The sequence below is a fragment of the Aegilops tauschii genome, chromosome 1 (genome assembly GCF_002575655.3).
Source record: "Aegilops tauschii subsp. strangulata cultivar AL8/78 chromosome 1, Aet v6.0, whole genome shotgun sequence".
Lineage (NCBI taxonomy): Eukaryota > Viridiplantae > Streptophyta > Magnoliopsida > Poales > Poaceae > Aegilops > Aegilops tauschii.
This window is the reverse complement of record NC_053035.3, coordinates 14,554,018-14,581,906: the sequence shown is the minus strand read 5'-3', so window position 1 is coordinate 14,581,906 and position 27,889 is coordinate 14,554,018. Positions and strand designations below refer to the sequence as shown.

The window sequence follows — 27,889 nt, the reverse complement described above, 5'->3', positions numbered from 1 at the left end:
GGGACGAAGAAGATTTATTTATCTCGAATTGAGGTGGAAAAGAGACTTTCCACAATGGCGATTGAATCTCTCCGTGACAATCTGGGCACCGTCACAGCAACCGACGAACCATACGATGGTGATTCCTCTTTCCAGCAGCAACTCACCATGTACAATTACAAGCTGAGAGGTCCGCACTTCTTTCCCCAGCCAACCACTGGAGCAAGAACATATCTGCATCGTGCAGACACTGGCCCTGGGTTGTGCAATGTCAACAGCAGCCTTGGACAGAACCAAATTCAAATCGCTGCGGAACATCACCGGATGAGATCAAACGATGCTCTTCACTACATAAGCAAGATGCTGATGGAAGATGTCGACGAGAGGGTCGACATATGCCAAGGGGAGGCTGCTCTCCAGGCTGCTGAGAAGCCGTTCCGTGGCATTCTTGGGCCGGTATACACGCCGGCCACTTACTGGCCGCCATTGCATAGCAACAAGGAAACAGGTATCTCTGATAAGAGTGGCAGCAGCTGTCACTCAAGATGGCAACGGGGAAGAAACCCATCAGGTTTTGCCTTCCGAAACCCATCCCCATGAGAAAATCACAAACCCGTCCCCGTCCCCGTCACCGTGCGCGGGGCTAGTTTTTTGCCCGTCCCCTAAACCCATCGGGTTTTCTAAACCCACGGGGAAATTGGCATATTTAGACAAATATAGTAGCAACAAAGAATAACATTGCATCAGGAAAAATAGCATATTTCAGCAGCATAACTTGCGAAAATTTCAGCACAATACAATAGTACATTGTTCAACATGTACAAGAAGCATATGTCAACAACATAACTTGAGCAAAAAGAGTAATAACAGCAGCTACAAGGAGCAAATTTCAGCACAATATAATAATACATGGTTCAACATCTATAAGGAGCATATTTCAGCAGCATAACTTGAGTGAAAACAACAATAACAACAGCTACAAAGAGGAGTAACAACAGCTACATAAGCATATTTCAGCAACAAACAATAGCATATTTCAGCCATACATGGTTCAACAAGATGTCCAATTACGCTTAGTGTAGTATTTTGACGGGGATGGCGGGTTTCGGGTTCGGATATTACTCAGACGGGTTTGAACCCGCGAATCGTGTTGGGTTTTATACTTTACCCAGCAGCAGCCCCGCGGGGTTAAAAAGACGCCCATCCCCGTCCCCTAATAGGGTAAAAACCCGCGGGGACGCGGGTTTCAGGGCCCCATTGCCATCTTGAGCTGTCACAGGAGGCTCTGGAGCAATAGCTTCAGTAATTACTGTTCCGGTTACAGCGTGTTACGGCCCTTAACCACCCCGTTGAGTCCATACATCTGCAATACGAGCCTTTCTCTACCAAACCATCCGTTGACAAGTGTTGGACAGGCTTCTGGATCTGGTTTCCCCACCTTGGATTGTCAGAGAAGAGGCATCGGGAGGCAACGATGTTTGCTCCAAGTATTCATAAACTGGTGATATATTTAGAGAATGGCATACTTTCTATTTCGCAACTAACTACAAAGGCAAAAACAGGAGAGAGAAGCGAAAACGCAATCTTTGCGCTGGCAGACCAAAGGGAGCGGTATATCTTGCAAGGAATGGGCCATAAACACCATGCCATCACCACTTGTGCAATAATTCGAAATGAAAATTTTGACGGAGTTCTGCTATACCATGGTTGGAAGACTTCCGACCAGACAACAAGACTACGAGAAACGATGGCGGAGAAAGGAAACAATAACTCACTGGAAGGCCGGAGCAAAGGACGTCAGAAGCTATGGCAGAGCAAGCAACAAAAGAAAGAGTTGGTTGATCTCAGGGCTCTCCTCGTCCATTGCGCACAAGCTATAGCATTAGAAAACCACCTGTTGGCCAGTGAAGTCCTAAAGAAGATAAGACAACACTCCTCAGCAGATGGTGATTGTACTCAGAGACTGGCATTTTACTTGGCGGATGGCCTTGAGGCACGTTTGGCTGGGATCGGGGGTCAGGTTTATCGCAACCTCATGGAGAGGCGAACAAGTACCACAGAATGGTTAGAGGCTTACAGCGTTTTTATTGCATCTTGCCCTTTTGTCAAGACGTCATACTACTTTGCCAGCCAAGCTATTCTTGATGTCTCAAAAGGGCAACCAAGGGTGCACATTGTTGATTTTGGCATCGACTTTGGCTTTCAATGGCCACTAATGATTCAGAGATTTGCACAGCAAGAAGAGGGAGCCCCTAAGCTTCGGATCACAGGTATAGACGTTTGCCAGCCAGGTTTCCGCCCCTGCGAAATGATCGAGGAGACAGGGAAGCGGTTGGCTGATTATGCAAACATGTTCAAGGTACCTTTTCAGTATCAGGGCATTGCCACTTCAAGATGGGACACCATTAAAATTGACGATCTTAACATTGACGAGGATGAAGTTCTCATAATTAACTGCATATTCCGGATGAAGAATCTTGGTCATGAAACCGATGGCATATATAGTGCAAGAGATGAGGTGCTGAAAACTATGAGGAGGATGAACCCAAAGGTTTTCATTTCTGTCACTGTGAATGGGTTAAATAATTCTCCCTTCTTCATACAACTATTCAAAGAGGCTATGCTCCATTACTCTTCACTGTTTGACATGCTTGATGCAAATGTTCCACTGGATAATGAAGCAAGAAAGATGATTGAGAGGACCCCATTTGGGCAGGATGCACTTAACATAATAGCATGTGAGGATGCAGAAAGGACTCAGAGGCCAGAAAGTTACAGGCAGTGGCAAGCAAGGTGCCTCAAGGCTGGATTCCAGCAGCTTCCTGTCGGTCAAGCCATCTTAAAGAACATAGTACACATGAAGAACCTACACTATCATGACGAATTCTTTGCTGTTGAAGACTGCGGCTGGCTGCTACAAGGATGGAAAGGGAGAGTAATTTATGCTATATATATCCAAATGGAAACCTGATGAAATGCATGGTGACCAGTAAGATCCGAACAGTCTTGCAGGCTGCGGAGACAACTTCCTTGCATGGTTCTCAACACAGTGGATCTAAAATGCTGAAGACGGTAAGACATTCTTTCATCAGAGATGAGCATGGGAAACCTATCTTGGAAGGAGATGTGATGGAGATTCGAATGTTTATACTCAACATGGTTTTATTTGGTTCAACTGCGCAACATGCACTACCATATGTTGGAAATAAATAGAAGGCGACTGTAAAATAGTACCTTGTGTGTTGTTTTAAATTTCTGAACAAACTGTTATAGAAATTTGCTCTATAAGTGAGTCTGGTGTTTTTAAACGAATATTAACTATGTGTACTTGGTTATCATTTTGATCCATTTACTGGGCCGCCGCCGCCGCCGACCTGCCGAGGTTCCTCTTGGCGGCCATGGAGAGAGAGGTCGCGGAGGAGAACCGAAGAGAAGGAGAGAGAGGAGACGTTTTCCGCCTTCGGAGAGCGATTACGCACCTGCTGAACTGCTGAGTCGTGTTTTAACTGAGCCTGGGCCCTGTGCTGAGTGGTGTTTTAATAACTGTGCTGAGTGCCTGAGTCGTCTTTAGGGTAAATAACACTATTTTTTTCTGCTGTGTATATCAATCTCAAATCGAGAGTGGTGTTTTGACACATGGGAGCACACACTCCTGGTTTTAAAATGTGTTTTTTTTGCAGGATGGTTTTAAAATGTGTTTTAAACATTTTTTTAAATGTTAATAAAATCCAAACAAAAACTTGACACGTACAACTCGATATTGTACATGCTCAAAAAATCGTTTCGCGACTGAAAACTTATGTGTCGTATGTGAAAAAGACAAAATCCGGTTTAAAAAATGCTTTTCACAATACATCATTTTGTCTCTTTTACACAAGCCAAAAAAATGTCGGTTTTCTCCGAAACTTGACGGGCACGCATATAATATCGAGATGTATGCGCCAAATTTTTGTTTGGAATTTTTTCACACTTTGAAAAGTTTTTTCTCGCATATAAGGGCGCGCGCTCTCGGGAGCACCAACGGATTTCCGTCTCAAATCTTTATACTATGAAGACATGTCAAAAAACGTTTTATCTCAAAACATAGAAAATAACTACTCCCTCCATCCCGCACTAAGTTAGTGCTAGATACATCAATTTGAGCGACAAGTAATTCGGGAGAGAGAGACGACCTAGCCAGCCGCCGCCTCCCTAAAAAAAGCTAGGGTTCCTCTGCCTTAGGGCCATGGGGGCGGAGTGGATCCCGGCCCTTGCCGGTGGGAGGGCTCCATTTTTAGATTTTTTTTGAGTTTTGTTAGGGTTTGTGTCCTGCTCTGGAAGGCAAGACGGCGACGGCTCACTGAGGATGGAATAATTGTCTCCCCGCCTAGTCCCCGTTCCGTTGATGCGTCTACCATTGTCGGTGCGCGTGTGGAGGTGTGTCTCTGACAAATCTGTCTTTGGTGGATTTGCTCGGATATGTTCACTGTTCGTCTATGTTCTTGTGTCTTCAGATTGGATCCTTCTGATCTACACTCTTCATCGGCGGCGATTGCTATTCTGGTATGTTGGTTCTATGGGGCTTTAGCACGACGACTTCTCGACTGTCTAGTACAACAAGGTTTGCCCGGCTCCAGTGAGGGAGGGGCGATGATAGTGACGCGCTTTCGGCTCGCTTCAGTGCTTGTAGTCGTCGCTAGGTGGTCTACAGATCTGGATGTAATTTTTATTATTTCTAGTATTCATTGTACTGCCATTATTAAAGATGAATAGATCTGAAGTTTTTCTCACAAAAAATGGTAATTCAGGAGAGAGGGAGTACAACAAAAAATCTGATGGTTTAATGAGATAAAGTACAACAAACTACCCTCCAAAAATTCAACCATTATACATATCAACTAATAAATGAAGAAAAAAATAAATTTTCCTTTATATAGTGCCTCCTTTTTCAATTACAACAGAACTTTTAACAGATTTTGTTTTATATTCTTCTACATTAGTTTTCTCTTGTTTTTTACCTGTTCTTCTAGCAGTATAAATAGAATTTGGATGTGCATTTTCATGACCTGATAACTAACACTGCTGTCGAAGTTGTAAATAAAATTCAAAGGCAGTTACAGTAATTAAACATTTGGTACAAATACTTCAGGACAGAACTACACAAGTGAAAATCTCATCAGACTAGCTAGACACCGACAATTCAATTGTGAACTATAATAATCACGGCAAAAAAATCATTTTTTTATTGAGATAGAGCACAACAAACTATCCTCGAAAAAATCAATCAAAACCATTATATATATCAAAAATCAAGTGGAAAAGAAAGAAAATTTTCTTTGAATAGTGCATCTCCTTTTTTTCGATTACCTCAGATTTGTTTTAACTATTCAATTAGGAACTTTAATAATGTTGAAGCCCAGGCAAGCGTTCCTAATAAACACTTTTTTATGCCTCTGATACACAGCCGGGCCTAGAACTAATCGACAGGATAATTGCTTGTAATCTGGACTCATTCTCTGTCACAATCACCATGGCTGACGTTGGGAACAAAGCCACAAGGAACAAGAGGAACAACAAACTTAGTACACACCACCACAACCATTGGATCTGCTGAGGAAAAACCATTCTCTCAAAGCATTCAATCTGATGGAACAACCATTCTCTCAAAGCATTGGATCTGATGCTGCTGCTCAATAACCAAGGTGTGTGCTTCCCTACCTTTGCTACTTGCTCAGATCAGATGGGAGCCTCCTGCAAAAAAAAAAAATGAACAGTGGTATTAGGCGCGTCATAGATACAAAATCGCTTTAGGTGTTCTGTTTCTGTTGTTGATGCTTAAACATTCTGTGTTTAACCGGCTAAAATAGTTGTTCTCATGTGTGCAAGCCATCAGAAATTATTTTTTTCAAGCTGAATCTCCAGTAAAAAGGAAGAAGCAGAAAGTGAAGGAAAAAAAAGGAGCTCGCTGACCAGAATTCCGTTTTATGGCCATTCTAGATTGTAGCACATTTGCTAGGTGAACCAAATAATTTAGTTTCCATTTCCCCTTTTTCCTCTTCCAGGAAACAAGCTGATTCATTTGCTAAGACAAAGAACCATATATCTCATATTGAGGTGGAAAGCAGACTTTCCACGATGGCGACTGAACCTCTTCATGACAATCTGGACAATGTCGCAGCAACCGACGAAAGTGATTCCTCTTCCCAGCAGCAACTCACCGTGTACAACTACGACCTGAGTGGTCCACAGTCCAAAGTTCTTTCCCCAGCAAACCAAGAAAGCACAGATCTGCTTGGTGGAGTCACTGACCCTGGGTTGTGCAGTAACAAAAGCAGCCTTGGACAAAACCAATTTCAGATTTCTCCAGGGGGTAGCCCTGAGCACCGCCAGATAAGATCAAACGATGCTCTTCACTACATAAGCCAGATGCTGATGGAAGACGTCGACGAGAGGTTCGACATATGCCAAGGAGAGGCTGCTCTCCAGGATGCTGAGAAGCCATTCCGTGACATTCTTGGGGAGGTATGTGCATCGGCTACTAACTGGCCGCCATTGCATACCAACAACAAACCAGACGACTCTGATAAGAGTGGGACCAGCCGTTACAAGAGGCTCTGGAGCACTAGCTTCAGTAATGACTATTCCAGTTACAATGTGTTACAGCCCTTAGCAACCCCGTTGAGTTCATATATCTATAATACGAGTCTTTTTCTACCGAACCAGCCGTTGACAAGTGTTGGATGGACTTCCGGATCTGGCTTCCCTGCCTTGCATTGTCAAAGAGGTGTCGAGGAGGAAAAGATGTTTGCTGCAAGTATTGTTAAGATGGTGATATATTTAAAGAACGGCATACTTTATATTTCCCAACTGACTACAAAGGCAAATGTAGGAGAAATGAGCGAAAACACAATCTTTGAGGTGGCGGACCAAAGGGGCTGGGATACCTTTCAAGGAAGGAGCAATAAACATCATGCCATCACCACTTGTGCAATAATTCGAAATGAAAATTTCGACCGAGTTCTGCTATGCTATGGCCAGAAGAGTTTCGATGGAATAACAAGACTGCGAGAAAGGATGGCGGGGGAAGGAAACAAAAACTCACTGAAAAGCCGGAGGAAAGGGCGTCAGAAGCTATGGGTTAGGAAGCAACCGAGGAAAGAGTTGGTTGATCTCAGGACTCTCCTCATCCATTGCGCAGAAGCTGTGGCAAAAGACAACCACCTGTTGGCCAATGACCTCCTAAAGAAGATAAGACGACACTCCTCAGCAGATGGTGATTGTACTCAGAGACTGGCATTTTACTTGGTGGATGGCCTTGAGGCACGCTTGGCTGGAATTGGGAGTCAGGTTTATCGCAATCTCGTGGAAAGGCGAACAAATACCACAGATTGGCTAGAGGCTTACAGCCTTCTTCTTGAAGCTTGCCCTTTCAAAAGGGTGTCATACAACTTTGCCAACCAAACTATTCTTGATGTCTCACAAAGGCAACCAAGGGTGCACATCGTCGATTTTGGCATCAGCTTCGGCTTTCAGTGGCCATCAATGATTCAGAGGTTTGCACAGCGAGAAGAGGGAGCCCCTAAGCTTCGGATCACAGGTATAGAAGCTCCCCAGCCAGGTTTTCGCTCCTGCGAAATGATCGAGGAGACAGGGAGGCGGTTAGCTGATTATGCAAACATGTTCAAGGTACCTTTTCAGTATCAGGGCATTGCCGCTTCAAGATGGGAGACCATTAAAATTGAGGATCTTAACATTGACGAGGATGAAGTTCTCATAATCAACTGCATATTCCGGATGAAGAATCTTGGTCATGAAACCGAATCCATAAATAGCGCAAGGGATGAGGTGCTGAAAATTATGAGGAGGATGAACCCAAAGGTTTTTATTTCTTGCACCATGAATGGTTTACACAGTTCTCCCTTCTTCATACAACGATTCAAAGAGGTTATGCTCCATTACTCTTCAATGTTTGATATGCTTGATGCAAATGTTCCACGGGATAATGAAGCAAGGGAGATGATTGAGAGGATCATATTTGGGCGGGATGCACTTAACATCATAGCATGTGAGGATGCAGAAAGGACTAGGCCAGAAAGTTACAGGCAGTGGCAAGCAAGATTTCTCAAGGCTGGGTTCCAGCAGCCTCCTGTCGATCAAGCTGTCTTAAAGAAAACAGTACACATGAAGAACTCACTTTATCATGAGGAATTTTTTGCTGTTGAAGATCGCGGTTGGCTGCTACAAGGATGGAAAGGGAGAGTACTTTATGCTATATCGAAATGGGAACCTGATGATCAGCAAGACTCGAACAGTTTTTCAAGTGCACAAACCTCCATAGGCAACTTACCACCTCTGTAACCACTTGCATGATTCTCAACACGATGGGTCTAAATTGCTGAACACTGTAGATGAGCATTGGGAACTAGTATCTTGGAAGAAGATGGGATGGCGAATAATGTGTTGACATTCAACATGTTTTGATTTGGTCCAACTGCGCAACTACACAATCATATGTAGCAAAATGGCAAGTGTACGTACTTTGCTTCTGTCATTCTATTTAATTTCTGAACAAACTGTTCGAGAAAGTTGCTCTATAAGTGAATCTGGTGTCCTTTTAAACGAATATTAACTATGTGTACTTACTTGGTCATTGTTTTGGTCCATGTATTGGGCCTACAAGACATGAGGTTAGTGGACACTGGATTTGCTGTTCTCTCAAAACTGACGGTATGGAAGATGAGAGGATTGCCATTTCTGATTTGAAGACGGCAATTGTAGTCAATGTTAAAGAAAGTGTTCTTAGGCAGCGCTTAATACAGGCGGGAGGAGATAGGGGGGATATAAGGCCTGGGCCAAAATTGGCTTGGCGGCTAGGGTAAAAGGGTGGGGAGAGAAGAGAGGCCGAGAGAGTGTTGCGGTGGCGGCTGTTCTTGTCCGATTCGAGCGGCCCCTTTTCTCTGGTTCCAGCAGCGGCTGTGGCGATCCTCCTCCTCCTCGGCAGCCGGCAGGTGAGGATCGATTTATCCTCTCATCTGTGCTCCTCTGCTTGTCTTCCTCCACAGGTCCAGTGCCCCTCTTGCTCGCCCTTGCTCCTATGTGCCTATGTGCTGCTGCTGCTGCCTGCTGTTACAGTTTATGCACGAATCCAATAGAATGCACTAATGTTCACATATTATTATTACTCTCTCCATATCACAACTAGAAGTAGGTGGGTGACAAACTTGTACTGTACTTCAAATTACGAACACCAAATGTACAGTTTTGATCTTTCAGATCATTATGGGGACTCCTAGTTCCCCGAGGGGAGAAGAGCCCCTCCGCGTCGTCTTCCCTCGCCTACTCCTTCGCATTCGCCTCCGCCGGCTTCCTCTTGGTGGCCATGGAGGGAGAGGTGGCAGAGATCAGAAGAGAGAAGGAGAGAGGGGCATTTTCCGCCTTCTGAGAGAGTTTACGCACCTGCTCAGTGCCGTGTCGTGTTTTAACTGGGCCCGGGCCCTGGGCCGTGTCACGAAGATGTCCAGGTTCAAAAAAGAAAAGAAAGCAAGATGCCCCTCCTGTCCAATAAGAAAAATATTTTCCCCATATGTTTTTTTTTTGAAAAAAAGGATGAACCCCGGCCTCTGCATCACGGCGATGCATGCAACCATTTTTTTAATTATTCATCAAGAACTTAAAAGGCAATACATCAAATGTCCTTCATATGTACTCTGTAAGGAAAAGTGATCTAAATGCTCTTATATTTCTTTACATATATAGGGAGTACCCTGGATCTTATGCCTCAACCTAGTAAAATTGTGGAATCTCAATGGCTCATTCGAATAACATGACAAGCGTGTAAGTTTAACATCCTAATGCTAGATGAGGGAAAGTAGCACCAAGGGTGAAATGCCACTCGAACCCAGAGCTAGCTAGTTCTCCACGAAATGCGTTGAGGCGCGGCACTTGACTGAACATCTAGGGGTAAAGCATTATTTCCATGTGGGTTGCGCGAGCTGTATCAAATCGAGGAAAACTATTGTTCTTATTTTTAGCCTAGTTGAATAGTTTTGATTAAGGTGTATTAGTTTAATTATAAAAAGGTGAGTTGTTATACTACCCTTTGTAAGATGAGCAAAATGAGCAACAACACGTATGCTCGCTCACTCCTTTCATGCAATGCGTGGTTTCACGCACTCACTTCATGCAACGCGTGTGAATTGGGTTCGCGCTTGAGCTAATATTATGCGCCTTGTTTGGGAGAACTAAAATTTTGCATAGCAGTGCACTGCTTAGCTTTGAGCGTACATGTCAATACTCGAGATCAATATGGACACACTTTCTATTTTTAGAGAGGTCTGCCACCCACGTGTCAGTTGCATTTCTTTAGTTTCCCACACGTCCTCTCAATGCAAAGGAAATACAGAGAAGAGATGCTATGCAGAATACATCGACAAAAAAAGGCTATACATGATACACATAGTCGTAGATAGAACACACACACTCTGGCCAAGTTCTCTGTGTCGAGCTACTTCTTCAGCAATCCCATCCCGGCGTCTGCGTGCACAACCATCTGGAAGAGAAGACACCTCTGACCGCGTCCCTTGACAAGTTGCATCGGGGGAAGGGCAGTAAGGTTTTTGGGGAGCGTCTTTGTTCGCTCAGGTTCGACTACATCCATGACAACCATCCGTCTGCTTCCTCTACAACGGATGGACACCTTATCTTCACCATCATGGCCAATGACGTTGTTGCACCCTAATTTCCGGTGAACTGATATGTTTCGAATCTCTCTTTATTGGCATGCGCCTCTGGCCCATATGCCTATATGCTAGATGTTCCTAGTTTGTTGTTTGTGGTTTGCCATGTCAGTAATCTCATGATGATGCTAACCTGGGCTCAGCTTTTTTTTTAGAAAATGAGGATGACCCCCGGCCTCTGCATCTGGGAGACGCATACAACCACTTTATTGATTATTCTCGAGGACCTTACAAAGTATTACAACAATATGCCTGAATTCACCATCTTGGCAACATATGCCGCTACTCCGATCCATACGATGAAGGGGTGCTAGCTGGGCCACTCAGACCACTCACCTAAGCCTAACATCAAAAGCCGGAAGCCCTAGCTAAGCCACATACCGGGTCTGGGGCACAATCCGGTCAGACGCACTCGTATGTCGTCGCCGCCATCTTCCACAGGTCCGTCTTAGAACATATTGAGGCATCTACCTTGTCTGGCCACTCAGCTATCGACGTCACCATGACGCCAGACAGCTACCTCCTCCTGCGCGAGTCAATCCCGCGCATCGGACGCCGAGCCTCCACAGCACCATGCCGCCGATAACCGCCGCCATCAATGTGTGAGATGAAGCACCGCTCCGCCGAGTCCGGCAGGGCTGCTGAAGACCAAGCACCGTGAAAGAAGGACTCCGAGGTAGAGCACATAGGCGGCAGAGCGCCAACGCACCGCCACTAGACGAACTCCGACCACGCCACCAACCGCCGCCAAGCAACCAAAGCATCACATCCACCCCAAGCTCACCACGAACGACACCCCCAAGAGGGTGACGACGCCCGGAGCGCCGCTGTCGCTCGATCCGGCAAGGATTTGGGCTTTCGCTCGGCATACGAGCTGGGTGGAAGGAGGAGGGGAAGGAGGCAACCTGGACGGCGCCTACAAGAAGGGTACGGCGCCCTCGGGCGTCGCCGCCGTCGTGGCCAGCACTGCTGGCCTCGGATTTCTCCGGAGCCACCTCCCACCTCCAGCCGCTAAACAGGTACAACTCCGGCGACAAAGGCCGCCCAAAGCAGGACCATCGGAGGCAGCCCTGGTTGAAGTAGACGGAGGCCTTTAGATCTGGATCGGGCGCCGCCGAGACGCCCGCACCACAGCCGCACTACTACAAAAACAGCTACAGCCAATATGGACACTAATGGCGCACTATGCATGTGGTGCGCCATTACTAAATAGTAATGGCGCACCATGTGTTGGTGCACCATTAGTGTGCAAATACTAATGGCGCACCACATCCACGGTGCGCCATTAGTATTTTTTTTTCAAAACTAGTAATGGCGCACCAGGGGACAGTGCGCCATTACTAGTTCAACTAGTAATGGCTCACCACTCCCATGGTGTGCCATTAGTAATTATGTTTCAATTTTTTTTCAAATTTTTTTATTTTATTTTTTAAACTACTAATGGCGCACCGTGGGTAATTTGGCCCAAACATTCCCCAGAATGCACCACCCCCTCCCGTGGACCGCCTTTTCAGTTTAAAAAAAAAAAAGAAAATGATGGAAATGTCAAAAAAATAAAAGAAAATAAGTTTTCCATGTGATATGTGGTCTACTTGTTGGGAAAATTTACAAATATGAATTTCGACTTTGTTTGCAAAATCTCTCTGGAATTTGTAAAATGGGCATAACTTTTGCATACGAACTCGGATGAAAAAGTTTTTTATATGAAAAATCATCTACTCGAAAAGTTACATCCGAATTTAACAGGGGAACCTTGTTAAACATTTTAAAAATCCTCAAAAACCTAACAGAAAAAAGTTACGGGGCTTTTAAGATCTGGAGAGGCAAAAAAATTCAAAAAAATCAAACTCAGTAATGGCGCACCTGCCCACGGTGCGCCATTACTATGCCGTATATATGGCTGGGCGGGGTCCTCTCCTCCTTACCTCTTCATTGTTCTCCTCTACTCCACCTCTCCTCCACTCCATCTCCTCCTCTCCTCCACTCCATCTCCCCTTGTCTCCTCCACCATACTCCCCTCCTCCTCTCCGGCGACCTCCTCCTCCTCCTCTCCGGCGACCTCCTCCTTCTCCTCTCCGTCGACATTCTCCTCCCTCCTCTCCTCCCCTCCCCTCACGGTTTCTCCTCCCTCCTCTCCGGTGATCCCCTCCTCCCTCCTCTCCGGTGATCTCCTCCTCCCTCCTCTCCGGTGAGCTCCTCCTCCCTCCTCTCCTCCCCTCCCCTCACGGTTTCTCCTTCCTCCTCTCCGGTGCTCCGGTGAACTCCTCTCTGGCGACCTCCTCCTCCTCTCCGGCGATGTAGGTGAGCGCCTCTCCGGTGACCTCCTCCTCCTCCTCTCCGGTGACCTCGACCCTCCTCTCCGGCGAACTCCTCTCCGGCAAAAGAACACGGCAAAAGAACGTACAAGATCCAAAAACGAGAACAAAATTTGAAAAAATATCGTGCAAAAAGACGAGCAAAAAATGGGCAAAAAAATTGCGATCCAGATCCAAATTCAAAATTCAAAAATAGCAATGGCGCACGGTGGGGGTTAGACGGTGCGCCACTACTATTTTCCCGCCTTCAAAATTCAAAAATACTAATGGCGCACCGTGGCCTATACTAATGGCGCACTGCCTGATGCGCCATTAGTATACCAGATACTAATGGCGCACCATTGGTGCGCCATTAGTAAAAAATTCTAACGGCGTGGTGCTAGTGGCGCACCAGTAGTGCGCCATTAGTAGGCAAAACTGGAGCGCCACTGGCAGGCCTTTTCCTAGTAGTGCCGCCACCTCGCCGCCCCCGCGGCCGAGGAAGAACGGCCAGCACCAACGAGCACCGGTCACCGCAGACCCGGTGTCGATCCACCAGCCGAGGCCGCCGCTACGGATCCAAAGCCCCCCGAGGAAGAACGGGGCGGCCAGATCCTCGCCGCCACCTTCACCGGCGGCCACCTCCGGTGGCGACGAGGGAGAGGAGAGGTGGGGGAGAGGGCCGGCGGCGGGCTAGGGTTACGCCGCCCGAGTCGCCCCTGCGGGAGCGACGTGGGGGCCAGAGGAGTTTTTCCCCCTTCACAGAACAGGTTCGCCAACCTGGGCTCAGCTTAAGCAAAAAAATGTCTAATTTCCTAACAATCCAAAAACCTCATATGTTCAGGCAATTTCCTTGACTGATTTGTTGCTGTTCTAAAATCGCTACTGTTGATGGGTGCTCACTTCAAGAGGTGGCAGACCAAAACCATCAAGTGGATCATCGCTATGAACATGTACAATGTTTCAGCTGGTGTTTCGAGATGCCCTCTTACTTGTGAACAGAACAAAGCGTCCTTAGAGATGATTGTAATATTTGTGGGGTGTCGTCATAATTGCGTTGGGTGACAAGTTGGTTGATGCATATTTGCATACGCGTGATGCCAAAGAACTGTGGGGTGCACTTGAATCCAAGTTTGGATGCATCAATGTCGATTGTGAGTTGTATGCTATAGTGCAGTTCAATGACCACGAAATGGCTGAGCACCATTCTGTGGTCGAACACACATGAGCTACAATGGATGACAAAGGAATTCAATCTCCTTAGGTGTTTGTAGCTCAATAAATTTGTTGCCAAGAGCATTATTGCTAAGATTCCTCCTTCATTGAGAAACTTTGCCACATCTTTGAAACACCACATGAGATCTTTGTTGGGAGTCTCACTGGATCCTTGGATTATGTAGAGAAGGTGAGGGCAAAGGACACACGGGCTCAATGATCAAGGGACATTCAGCTGTCAATGTTGTGCAGAAAAATGTCCATAAGAAGGGACATTCTTTTAGTACTCCCTTCATTATATACAAGGCCACTTCATATTTTTGTGTCTAACTTTGACCATTATTTTTACCAATAAAAGTGAGTTATATGCCACAAAAAGTTTATCATTGAATGCACATTTCAAAGAACTTTCCTATGATATATTTTTTGATGGCATATAAGCCATACTAGAAGGGTTGCACACACTTTGTTGCACCGTTGGTGTTATTACATTTTTTAAAGTCAAATCTTTTTAAGTTTGACCAAATTTGTAGAAATATATTCAAATCCATAATACCAAATCGGTATAATTAGATTCATCATGAAATGAATTTCCATAATTTTTGGTTTATTATTGTGGATGTTGACTTTTTTTGGCTCTGAACTTGGTCAAAGTTAAAGGAATTTGACTTTCCAAAAAACTAATCACCTTATATTTTGTAACTGATGAAATATTTAGCTTGGCGGGGAGGGGAGATGATGGAGTGTGCTTTATTTTATTTTTATAAATTCGATGATTTGGTGAGCCTTTCTCGATGTGATTCCGTGTTATTCGCTAAGAAACCCATATTTATATGAGGAATTTTCTGCTTCGATAGTTGCATGTACTATGTTTCTATGTCGGTAATTTATTTGCGTTTTTTTTTGGGTGGTGGGAGGGTGCGCGGGATTGATATGTTTTATAGGCCGGTTGTTGCTGGTTGATTTAAAAAATGATTGGCCCGATCAAAATTGTAAACCAAATCCATAATTGAATACCTCAATTGAATTGAAGAGCTTCAAAATTAGGAGCAATAGTGACTTATGATAATTGAATGGAAGACCTCCTTGATAAATTGTTGACCAAGTCAAAATTGAGTGACTCAATTTTAAATTGAAGACCTCAATTAAGTGTGAGGCCTTCAAAATTAGGAAGCTAGTATATGTATAATATAAAAGAATTGAATGAGAGAACTTTGAGAAATTGTTGACCCGGTCAAAATCGAGTGACCAATTTCAATTGAAGACCTCAATTGATTGTGAGCCTTTAAAATGTTTGACAAAAAAACAAAGTGACCTTGTATGCAGAAATGGAGGGAGTAGTATAAATTTAATTTGGACGTGACTTTCATGACCTGATAACAAAATTCAAAGGCATTTACACTCCTTAAACATTTGGTACAACTGTGTCACTCAAGCCTTGGTAAAATACTTCAGATACGGCAGAACATAAGTGCATATCTCGTCAGACTAGCTAGGCACCCTTTCGCCAAAGAAAAAAGAGACTAGCTAGGCACCGACAATTCGATTCTGAATTCAGATAATCATGAAAAGCAATCTCATTATTTTAATAAGATAAAGTACAACAAACTATCCTAAAAAATTCAACCAAGACTATTGTATAGTGTATACGCTCTTATATTATGGGACGGAGGGAGTATATCAATATCAAGTGTCAAAGAAAGAATAATTTCTTCGAAGAGTACATCTTTTTTTTTATTACCTTGGATTTTTTTAACAATTCAATTAGGAACCTTAATAATGTTGAAACCAAGGCAAGCATCCCTAATAAACACTTTTTTATACCTCTGATGCGCAGCCGGCCTAGAACTAATCGACAGGATAATTAGTTGTAATCTGGACCATTGTCTGTCACAATCACCATGGCTGACGTTGGGAACAATGCCAACAAGAAAATACAGTTACATCAACACCGCAGCGTCACTACTCTTCTCCCAAAGCACTGGATCTGATACCGCTGCTCAGCAATAACCAAGGTGTGTGCTTCCCTACTTTTGCTACTTGCTTAGATCAGACGAGGAGCCTCCTGCAAATAAAAATGAGCAGTCGTATTAGACGCGTCGTAGATTCAATATCACTGTATAGGCGTGCTGTTTCTGTTATTGATGCTTAAACATTCTATGTTTACCCGGCTAAAATAGTTGTTCTTGTGTCTCCAAGCCTTCGGATTTTATTTTTTTCAATCAGTGTGCCATGCCAAAACAAATCATAAGCTGTGTTTCTAATGAAAAGGAAGAAGCAGAGGGTGAGAGGAAAAACAGGAGCTCGCTGAGCAGAAGTCTGTTTTACGGGCATTCTAGATTGTAGCACATGAGCATGGTGAACCAAAATTCATCTCACATAATTTAGCTTCTATTTCCCTTTTTTCTTCTTCCAGGAAACAAGCCGGTTCATTTGCTGTGGGACAAACAATAACCATATATCTCATATTGAGGTGGAAATCAGATTTTCCACAATGGCGATTGAGCCTCTCTGTGACAATCTGGACGCTGTCGCAGCAACCGACCAACCATATGACGGTGAGCAACTCACCATCTACAACTACGACCTGACTGATCCAAACTCCACAGTTCTTTCCCCAGCCAACCAAGCAAGCACATATCTGCTTGGTGGAGTCACCAGCCGTGGGTTGTGCAGTGTCAACAGTAGCCTTGGACAAAACCAATTTCCGATTGCTGCAGGGGGTAGCCCTGAGCACCACCAGAGCAGATCAAACGATGCTCTTCACTCCATAAGCCACATGCTGATGGAAGACGTCGACGAGAGGGTCGACATATGCCAAGGGGAGGCAGCTCTCCAGGCCACGGAGCAGCCATTCCGTGACATTCTTGGGCAGGTATACGCGTAGGCTTTGTATAGCAACAACAAACAAGACAACCCTGTTAAGAGTGGGACCAGCTGTTACAAGAGGCTCTGGAGCACTAGCTTCAGTAATGACTGTTCCAGTTACAGGTTGGTACAGCCCTTGACAACCCCGTTGAGTCCATATATTTGCAATAGGAGTCTTTTTCTACCAAACCAGCCATTGACAAGTGTTGGACGGGCTTCTGGATCTAGTTTCCCCACCTTGGATTGTCAGAGAAGAGGCGTCGAGGAGGCAACGACATTTGCTCCAAGTATTCATAAACTGGTGATATATTTAGAGAAAGGCATACTTTCTATTTCCCAACTAACTACAAAGGCAAAAACAGGAGAGAGAAGCGAAAACGCAATCTTTGCGCTGGCAGACCAAAGGGAGTGGGATATCTTGCAAGGAAGGGACCATAAACACCATGCCATCACCACTTGTGCAATAATTCGAAATGAAAATTTCGACCGAGTTCTGCTATATGGTCGGAAGAGTTTCGACCAAATAACAAAACTGCGAGAAAGGATGGCAGCGACAGGAAACAATAACACACTGAAAGGCCGGAGCAAAGGGCGTCAAAAGCTATGGGCTAGGAAGCAACAGAGGAAAGAGTTGGTTGATCTCAGGGCTCTCCTCTTCCATTTCGCACAAGCTGTGGCAGAAGACAACCACCTGTTCGCCAATGAACTTCTAAAGATGATAAGAGAACACTCCTCAGCAGATGGTGATTGTACTGAGAGACTGGCATTTTACTTGGCGGACGGCCTCGAGGCATGCTTGGCTGGGATCGGGGGTCAGGTTTATAAAAACCTCATGGAGAGGCGAACAAGTCACTAGTAGAAAAAGGGGTTTTTGAACCGGGACTAAATGATCGTTATTAATGCCTCTCCCCTTTAGTCCCGGTTCTTCTTACACGAACCGGGACTAAAGGCCGCGGCCACGTGGAGCTCCACGTGGGAGGATGAAATTTTTTGATTTTTTTTTTAATTTCTTTTTGATTTTTTTATTTTCAAATTTCTGAATTATTTTAACCTCTAATCTCTAAACATCACCCCTCATCACTGCTCAATTTATCCTTTAATCTCTAATCACCCCTCATCATTCCAAATCATCTAACTTCCCGAACGGTCACCCATCCTCCCACTCCCCCAGCCTGAGCACGCTTAACTTCCGGGTTCTATTCTCCCTCGTTTCCAAGTTTGAACTTGTTGTTTTCCTGACAATAGTAAGATGTCAATCCTATTAACCCTCAGGAATTTTGCTTGAGCATGAAGTGACACATTTCACTGTTTGAGTTTGAAACTATTGTTTTAAAAAACAATAATTATTTAGTAACACTAATATTTCTTGAATAATTAGTTTGACCATTGTTTGACCACAGTTTGACCAGATTTGACCAAAATTCAAAATAACTGAAATAATTATTTAGTAACACTAATATTCTAGAATAATTAGTTTGACCACAGTTTGACTAGATTTGACCAAAATTCAAAATAACTGAAATAATTATTTAGTAACACTAATATTCTAGAATAATTAGTTTGACCATTGTTTGACCACAGTTTGACCAGATTTGACCACATTTTTCCAATAAAAAAATTGAAACTATATTTTTTTCTGTTACTAGTGGCGCACCTAGCAAATGAGGTTTGAAATTTTTTTGATTTTTTCCACTCTAGATCTTAAAAGCCCCGTAACTTTTTTCTGTTAGGTTTTTGAGGATTTTGTAAATGTTTAACGGGGTTCCCCCAGTTAAATTCGGATGTAACTTTTCGAGTAGATGATTTTTCATATAAAAAACTTTTTCATCCGAGTTCGTATGCAAAAGTTATGCCCATTTTACAAATTCCAGAGAGATTTTGCAAATAAAGTCGAAATTCATATTTGTAAATTTTCCCAACAACTAGACCACATATCACATGGGAAACTTATTTTATTATATTTTTTTGACATTTCCATCATTTTCTTTTGTTTTTTCTAAAACTGAAAAGGCGGTCGGGGGGAGGGGGGTAGAGTTTGAAAATGGGACCTTTAGTACCGGTTCGTGCCATGAACCCGTACTAATGCCTCAAAGCCCATTAATACCGGTTGGTGGCACCAACCGGGACTAATGGGCATCGCACCCTTTAGTCCCGGTTCGTGGCACCAACCGGGACTAATGCCTTAGCCGCACGAACCGGGACGAATGCTCACATTAGTCCCGGTTCGTGACTGAACCGGGACTAATGTGAATACTGCCCTGTGACCAAAGCCCTGTTTTCTACTAGTGAGTACAACAGATTGGTTAGATGCTTACAACATTTTTCTTGCATCTTGCCCTTTTGTCAGGACGTCATACTACTTTGCCAGCCAAGCTATTCTTGATGACTCAAAAGGGCAACAAAGGGTGCACATCGTTGATTTTGGCATCGGCTACGGCTTTCAGTGGCCATTAATGATTCAGAGGTTTGCACAGCGAGAAGAGGGAGCCCCTAAGCTTCGGATCACAGGTATAGACGTTACTCACCCATGTTTCCACCCCTGCGAAATGATCGAGGAGACAGGGGAGCGGTTGGCTGATTATGCAAACATGTTCAAGGTACCTGTTCAGTATCAGGGCATTGTGGCTTCAAGATGGGACACTATCAAAATTGAGGATCTTAACATTGATGAGGATGAAGTTCTCATAATTAACTGCATATTCCGGATGAAGAATCTTGGTCATGAAACCGCAGGAATAAATAGCGCAAGGGATGAGGTAATGAAAACTATGAGGAGGATGAACCCAAAGATTTTTATTTCTGGCACAATGAATGGGTTACACAGTTCTCCCTTCTTCATACAACGGTTCAAAGAGGTTATGCTCCATTACTCCCCAATGTTTGATATGCTTGATGCAAATGTTCCACGGAATAATAAGGCAAGAAAGATGATTGAGAGAAGCCTATTTGGGACGGACGCACTTAACATCATAGCATGTGAGGGCGCGGACAGAACTGAGAGGCCAGAAAGTTACAGACAGTGGCAAGCAAGGTTCCTCAAGGCTGGGTTCCAGCAGCTTCCTGTGGATCCAGCCTTCTTGAAAAGAGTACACATGAAGAACTCACTTTATCATGAGGAATTCTTTGCTGTTGAAGATCGCGGTTGGCTGCTACAAGGATGGAAAGGGAGGGTACTTTATGCTATATCCAAATGGAAACCTAATGAAACATATGATAATCAGTAAGATTTTTTTTAGGGCTAATCAGTAAGATTTTAACTGTTTTTCAAGTGCACAAACATGCATAGGCAACTTTGGCCTCTGTAGCTACTTGCATGATTCTCAACAGAATAGGTCTAAATTGCTGAACACTGTAAGATAGATATTCTTTCGTCAGATGAGCATTGGGAACTAGTATATCTTGGAAGAAGATGGGATGGTGATTCGAATGTGGATATTCAACGTGTTTTGATTTGGTCTGATTTGATGACAGCGTTTTGCACATGTCTTCTGAACTTCTACTTTAACTAAGAACTAGCGGTGTGACCCGCGCCTTTGCGCGGCTAGATGTATAACGTATTGTCATGTTCATATTTTTACATGTATATACATATGTTAGTCATGGACTACTGGTTTTCTATTAGATAAGCATTCTAAATTGTATTAGACCATGGAGCCACATCATAACAGGCTCGAAATTATCTTATATTTTTACGCCCATCGATCATTGGCCCCATAGTGAATTTTAATCAATTTAATTTCACACAACGTGATTAGACTTTAGTAGAAACACATTCTGCACGTGGGTTGTCGGTAACTACTCTACTAACCCGAAGCTTTTTTACTTTGACACCCCTCATTTATCCATGGGCTTTATATGGAATGCACACAAAAACCAAATTTTAGTTCATCCTAGTATTTACTTCTGAACTTCGTGAAAATGGAATATTTATGGCCACCCAAATGGTTCCACCTACGCTGCTGTAATTTTGAACTCGTCACGATCAATAGTTGTGATAATTTAGCTTATGTGGAAGAACATAGTACCATGTGTACCCACATTTCTAATGTAGTAGATTGGGCCCAGCAGTAGCATCGATTTATGGTCTAAAATATAGAGGGTCTAAAATACATAGAAGTATTGCAACCAATATGTACATAAATCATCGTTGGAGTTGTGTTAGAGATCCTTCTAACAATTGTATTTGTCGGTAAGAACACTGATATATCTGTGACAACAAATGAGTGGTGTCGGTGAGATAAGTAACCTAGGGTGGTAAAAGAAAGACGAATCTTACAATGTTTCTAGCATCCTTTCCATTGCATCTCGCGAGTGGCCATCAATCCATGATTGCCTCCACTCTACTACATGTCGTGCCAAATCGTAGACTCAATATGATTCAAAATGACAACTTCATGCCGTGTCTAGATTCAATTTTGAATAGAAAACTTTTAATTTTAGTTCCGTATGGACTCTCTATATGTCAGCCGCAGAAAATAAAATTTATCTTTTTCCCTTTATTTTGAATTCATATATGTATAATTAATTGCACTTGGATGGACTATTGGAAATCATGTTCTGTATTTATGATTTTGCCCCTAAACAACCATATGCTATCTGTTGTTCATCATTGCTTTGCGAAGCCCGCCTACTTATCAGCATTAATCATCACATAAGCAATATGGAAATGCATGTAGTTGATCATGCATGTATTCTGGATAGTAAATTTCGTCACCACATGTGAATCTCAGTTATCCCAACCGGCTAGAACATGTTGATGCATCTATGACATGCCTCCATGGTCCTTGTGATCCGGCGTGCCATCCACCCGCAACATGCAGAATAGCTCTAGATTATATTTGGCGTTCTAAGAAAAGTAAATTCTAGAGAAGATTTAGAGTTGGGGAGTTGACAAATATTACTTTTATCTCCCACAAATTGACAAATATTTAATTCGGGTCATCATAAATAATTATTTACATTGACTCATAAATACATGTACTGTATAATGTCTTCTAGAATTACTTGCTCGACTTCTACCAATGGACATGCACGTGATATCAAGACATTTTTTATAATAATATTAGTTATAATTTTATAGTTTTTTTGCGAGAAATAATTATAGAGATCCTTCTAATAAACACGGTCCAACAATTTTTTTAAGTGTCAAGACTCTTTTTTATTGACCGATTTGGCTGTTTTGTAGGCAATTGAATGGTTCAGCTATTTAATTTTCGTCGGAATACATTTTTTAGAATTGTTTGTTGGAGCACATGAGCAACATGTATTCACGTAGGCGTTGGGCTTAGATTGGCCACTAAACGATTTAATGTACTTTTCTTTCTTTTTCTTTTTTGCGGGGATGCGATTTTCTGCTCTCAATGGGATATTATAATCTTTTTTAGGGAGGCAAAATATTTAAGCTAGGCAGAATTGATTGATCGTGTCCATGTTACAGGCGGGAACATACACATCCTTTATTTATTTAAAATATTTTTTAATCTGGACCATAAATTTTTATAATCAATGAATTAAATAATTTTGTATTATGAACGGATGTGGTGGCTTCTTTTTTGTTTTCTAACATTAATATTTTCAAGTACGGGCTGGTTTTAGCCTTTTTTAATAGGGTGCCTCTGGTTTATAGTTTTATAATTTTTTAATCAGTTGATTAGCGGCCGCTTGGTGGGTTGGCCTGTCGCCGTGTCCGATTGAAACTGTGCATCTCCCTGGGCCAGGTTTTATTTGGATGCATGCAAACGTATAGGTGTGTATTTCTATGGAGGCACGTGATAGATATATTTGCATGTAACTTTTTTATTTGTTAATTTTAACTGCCGCACGCTTCCCTATATATGCATATATATACATGTGACGGTTCAATGCGACCGTATATACATGTTTACCATGTTACGTAACAACTTTAAATCTTAGCCATTATTATTTTGATCAAACGGTGCAAATAATATATAGAAAGTTTATTAAGGACCCAGGCTGAAGAATAAGTAATTCTTCATCCCGATCCATCTACCGAGCCAGGATTCGGTCGCTCGGCCGTGTGGATGCAATTCCTTTTTTTTCACGCCCGCACAACGTAAGATTACCTCGCAACTTTTGGCACACGGGTAGCTCCTGGCCATTAAAAAAAATCCTTGCTTTGGTCGTGGCATTAGCAGGTTGCCCAGCCAGGTCCCCTGGTTAGGCAAGGCAACTGCGAGCGGTTGGAGCTCCGATGGTGATTAGCGGCGGTGGGCGGCGAGTGTGGTGGTCTGCGCAGAATCGGCGTCCCGGCCTGGTAAGTGCGCGTGTGGCCTCGGCGTCTCTGCGGGTTCGTCAGTGCCAGGTGACGCGGCGGGTGGGGGTTGACACGGTGCTGCATCGACCGCCATTGATTCTTGATTTCCGACGGCCGCGGCGGCGCTGCTCCAGTACGCGCGGCGTCATGGTGAGCTCTCCGCTTGGCTCCTCCCATCCCGGTTATAGACCAGATTATTCTTTCCCATCCATTGTGTTCTTGTTTAGATTGGGACGGAAAAAAGGTAGTTAAGCTTCCATCTCCCTGTGAATCTGTATAGGTACAGCTTAGGATATCTTAGTTTTGGAGAAAAAAGATTCAAGGAGGTACCCGACCGGTTCAAAGAGATTCGAATCCAAGCAATAATAATGAGAAGTATTCCGCATCCTGTTGCTCATATCTCTTCCCGTTGCTGGGTACTCCCCTCGTTGTTGGTGAGAAGTTGTACCTAGGGTTCTTAAATTAGGGCATTCGGGAGCTTAATCCATGGGTAAAACGAAATAGGTGGCCACCAGCTGGTACATGGGATCCATTTCCATTGAGCCACTAAAAGATGAATTGTTACTTGCAGGAATTTGAAGAGGTTGAGGCAACAAAGAGAACAGAGGAATAAGGTAGTCAGCTTTCTCTTCCTTTTCATCTCTTGATGCGGTGTCCTTTTCTTCCCATCACGATGGTGGGTAACCAGGTCTGCGCCGCTGGAGTTCTTCAGTATAGCCCCATCTCCATCAACATATGGTAAAGGCTCAGAGGACCAACCCGCCCGCCCCCGTGTCGCTCCAACAGGGGCGACACGGGCGGCTAACCCTAGCCGCCGCCGCCGGCCTCCCCTCCCCTTCCTCTCCTCCTCGTCGCCACCAGAGGAGCCCCCGATGCGTCGCGCGGCTACCGAGGAAGGTGGCGGCGGGGCCTTCGTCATCCCTTCGCGGAGATCCGGATCCACGGGGCGGCGGCCCCTGCTGGTTCGGCGCCGCCGTTCGCGCCCTGGACGGTGTGCGCGGGGACTCTGCCCGGTGTCCTCGACCGCTCGGGTGGTGGGGAGTCGGCGCTTGGCGGCGGTAGTTCGGGGGCCTTCGTCCTCGCCAGATCTGGAGGCCTGTTGCTCCCTCGTTCCCGCTCCTTCCCCTTTGCGCTTGAGGCCGGTGGATGCTGCTGGTTCCGGTGCTTCTGGGGATGGTGGTGCAGCAACACTCTTGTACTAACTATTAAAGCTGTTTTTTTTTCTTCAGAGAATGGTACACTTATCTGCTGGAAATAAGAATGTAATATGTATCTGTGGCATTGCTTTATTTTTTGCTTGATCTACATGTATACCATGAGGTGCCAGATCAAGCATTTTGACACACAGTTAAGGATTTAAGGCCGAAAAGGCAGACTTATTTATAAGGCCAGGAGTAGGCATTTGCTTAGCGTGCCACATTGCCACAATATTTCTAGTGTTAGTTTTCTAACAATTTGTGTATGAAGGCAACCTACTATTCTCTCTTCATCTGACTACATGGGTAACATTATTTTGATTATTCAGTTGGTTGGATGCTTAATTTATTCAGGGATAGAGAGGACTCCCTCCTATCCATAATAATTGTCGCTGATTCAGTACAAAGTTGTACTAAATCAACGAAAATTAATATGGATTTGGGGGGGGGGGGGGGGGGGGGGGGGCGATAGCAAAATTCAGGTTTTGATGAGAAGAAAAGTGAACCTAAAGGCTCTAAGTACTATTAGTAGGACACCAGGTTGCTTCAAGCCCTTGGATAAGAATGTTTCAGTCGCTGGAGAGAATGTTGAACAGATGACATGGATGGAAGATCTCTGGCCACCTGCAAATAGCTGTTTGAAGATCAAGATCGGGAGTATTGAGTTTTGTAATAGTGATTTCTGAAATTTTCTGGATGCTTGTTACTGAGTGCTAAGTGGCAGACAACATTGTTATTCCATGGTTACCAAAAAAATGCCTTCTTTACAGAATAATTAGTGGACCATGTTTCTTACGATAACCAAAGATGCCTCGTACAGAAAAGTGTTAGGGCATGTACAATGGTTCTATCCTAAGAGTGCCACGTAGGATGAATGATGAGGTGGAGGAGAGAGAAATCATAAGAAAAGGCTTGTCTTCTCTTATTTAAGAGAAGACAAGAGATGGTCTTTTAGCACAATTTGTCTCACCATGTTTTTAGGAACAACTAATTATTGAAGATAAGACTAAGAGATGACCCATTGTAGATATGTTTTTTTGTCATCTCTAATTTACATGCAAAACTTAAGATACGACTATCTTATCAATCATTGTACATGCCCTTAGTGGTCCATGTTACTTGCGTCAATTACCACATTTCAATTTTGGTAGAGCCCTGGTGTACTCAGTACAATACAGTAGTATATATAGGGATAATAATTGATCTAACGTAAAATACCTACCATACATGGACACAACCTTATCGGAAACAAAAAATCAGGAATCTCGCTTTAAATTTCCAGCTAAGCCATTTGTTTTCTAAAGGGCGTTTTTTACGCAGCAGATTTGTTCCTCGCATGCAGGACACAACTGACTTCCATGCTCGTTGTAAGGTTACCTTGACTTCCGTGCATGCACAACAATATATATATATATATATATATATATATATATATATATATATATATATATATATATATATATATATATATATATAGACACACACACACGTGACGGTTCAATGCGACCGTATATACATGTTTACCATGTTACGTAATAACTTTAAATCTTAGCCATTATTATTTTGATCAAACGGTGCAAATAATATTAGCATATGTGGATAAACGTGATGGCTTGTTTTACTTCTGTCTTAATTATATAATAGATAGATAGATAGATAGATAGATAGATACCATTTTGATCATTCAGATTCGAAATTTGAAAGAGACTGCAATTTTGACTACCGGGTGTATAGACACCCCACTATCACACCGTTCACATCAGTTTGAGTTATCTCGAGATCTGGACCAGTGCCTGCCACTCTTCTATGATTTGCAGAATAAAAAAAGTAATCCAAGCAGCCCGTGTAGGCATTATTGATTTGAGATTCCTCTGACACTGCCGCAGTATAGGGCTTGTAGCCATCGAGGCCCGTGACTCCAATAGTAGACAGCAAAGTTGACCATGACTACGCTTAGTATGAGCTCATTTGGGGCTTTGGGCACAGCCCCACAGTAATAAGCATAATAAAGTTTTACCTTCCCAGGTGTATCAAGAGTGCACAGTACCATGATTTTTCTAATAGGAACACAGACGCCACAGTACCAGAGGTAAGTGCTATATTTCCCTCCGCTTTCTCTGGTAAGAGAGAGAAAATAAGACCCTGTTGTTCAATAGGAAGAAAAAAAATAAGATCCCCCCCCTCTCAAGAATTTTCTTTTTTTTTGAAAAATAAGACCTTCCCTAAAAAAATAAAAAAATACCCTTCACAAGAAGAAAACAAAAGAATCACACCCACTTCCGTTATATGAACGAATATGTCCAGGTTCAAAAAAGAAAAAAGAAAACGAAGATATCCCTACTGTTCAATAGGAAAAAGAAAAAAGTATGTCCTTGGTACACTAAATCTTGTGCTTCAACCTAGTAAAATTGTGAAATCTCAAAGGCTCAGTCGAATAACATGACAAGCGTGTAAGTTTAGCATCGTGATGGTAGATGAGAAAAAGGAACACCAGGGTGAAATGTCACTCGAACACAGAGCTAGTTGGTTCTCCCTGAAATTTGTTGAGGCGCAACAGTTGACTGAACATCTAGGGGTAAAACACTATCTCGGTACGGGCTGCGCAAGCGGTACTAAATCGAGGCAAACTATTGTTTTATTTTTAGGCTAGTTGAATAGTTTTGATTAAGGTTCTATTAGTTAATTATAAAAGATGAGTTGTTCTTTACTCTTTGTAAGATGAGAAAAAAGAATAACAACACGCACGCTCACTCAGCCACTCCATGCGATGCGCGCTCTCATTCGCTCACTTCATGCAACGCACGTGAGTCGAGGTCACGCTTGAGCTAATATTATGCGCCTAGCTTTAAGTGTACGTGTCGGTACTTGGGATCATTATGGACACATTTTCTACTTCTAGAGAGTTTTTCAACTACGTGTGAGTTGCATTTCTTCAATTTCCCACACGTCCTCTACATGTGGAGGAAATACAGAGGAGAGAGGCTATACAGAATACAGTCGCAAAAGAGGCTATACATAATACACATAGTGGTAAACAGAACAGACACACTTTGCCCGGATTCTTTGTGTCGAGCTACTTCTCCGGCAATCCCATCCAGCTACTGCGTGCACAATCATCCAGGAGAGCAGGCCTTCGGAACCACACCCCTTGACAAGTTGCACCGGGAGAGGGGCAGTAGGGTTTTTGGAGAACTCACCTCATATGTTCAGGCACTTTTTGTTGATTGATCGGTTGCTGCTCTAAAATCGAGCCCGTTGACGGGTGCTCACTACAAGAGGTGGTAGACCAAGACCATCAAGTGGATTGCTGCCATGAACGTGTACAATGTTTCGGCTGGCACTTCGAGA

General features: G+C 43.5%; 2 protein-coding genes, 1 long non-coding RNA gene and 2 pseudogenes across 4 annotated transcripts in view; 4 read left to right on the top strand and 1 right to left on the bottom strand.

Moving 5' to 3' along the window:
- Nucleotides 1–27,889, bottom strand: part of LOC109784112 (uncharacterized protein At5g02240) — a 57,692-nt gene that overhangs the window by 18,064 nt on the left and 11,739 nt on the right. The window lies entirely within an intron of this gene.
- On the top strand, nt 55–3,038 carry LOC109784103 (scarecrow-like protein 34; annotated as a pseudogene).
- Nucleotides 6,094–8,316, top strand: LOC109784104 (scarecrow-like protein 30). The gene has a single exon (XM_020342704.1). The coding sequence runs from the start codon at nt 6,094–6,096 to the stop codon at nt 8,314–8,316; it is 2,223 nt and encodes a 740-aa protein (XP_020198293.1).
- LOC109784105 (scarecrow-like protein 34) lies at nt 16,698–21,024 on the top strand (annotated as a pseudogene).
- Nucleotides 22,222–24,886, top strand: LOC120976788 (uncharacterized). 2 transcript variants are annotated; one of them, XR_006662029.2, is made up of 2 exons: nt 22,222–23,495; nt 23,917–24,886. It is a non-coding gene; the product is annotated as an uncharacterized lncRNA (long non-coding RNA). The 2 variants fall into 2 exon arrangements; XR_012200250.1 differs by having other exon boundaries at nt 23,626–24,886.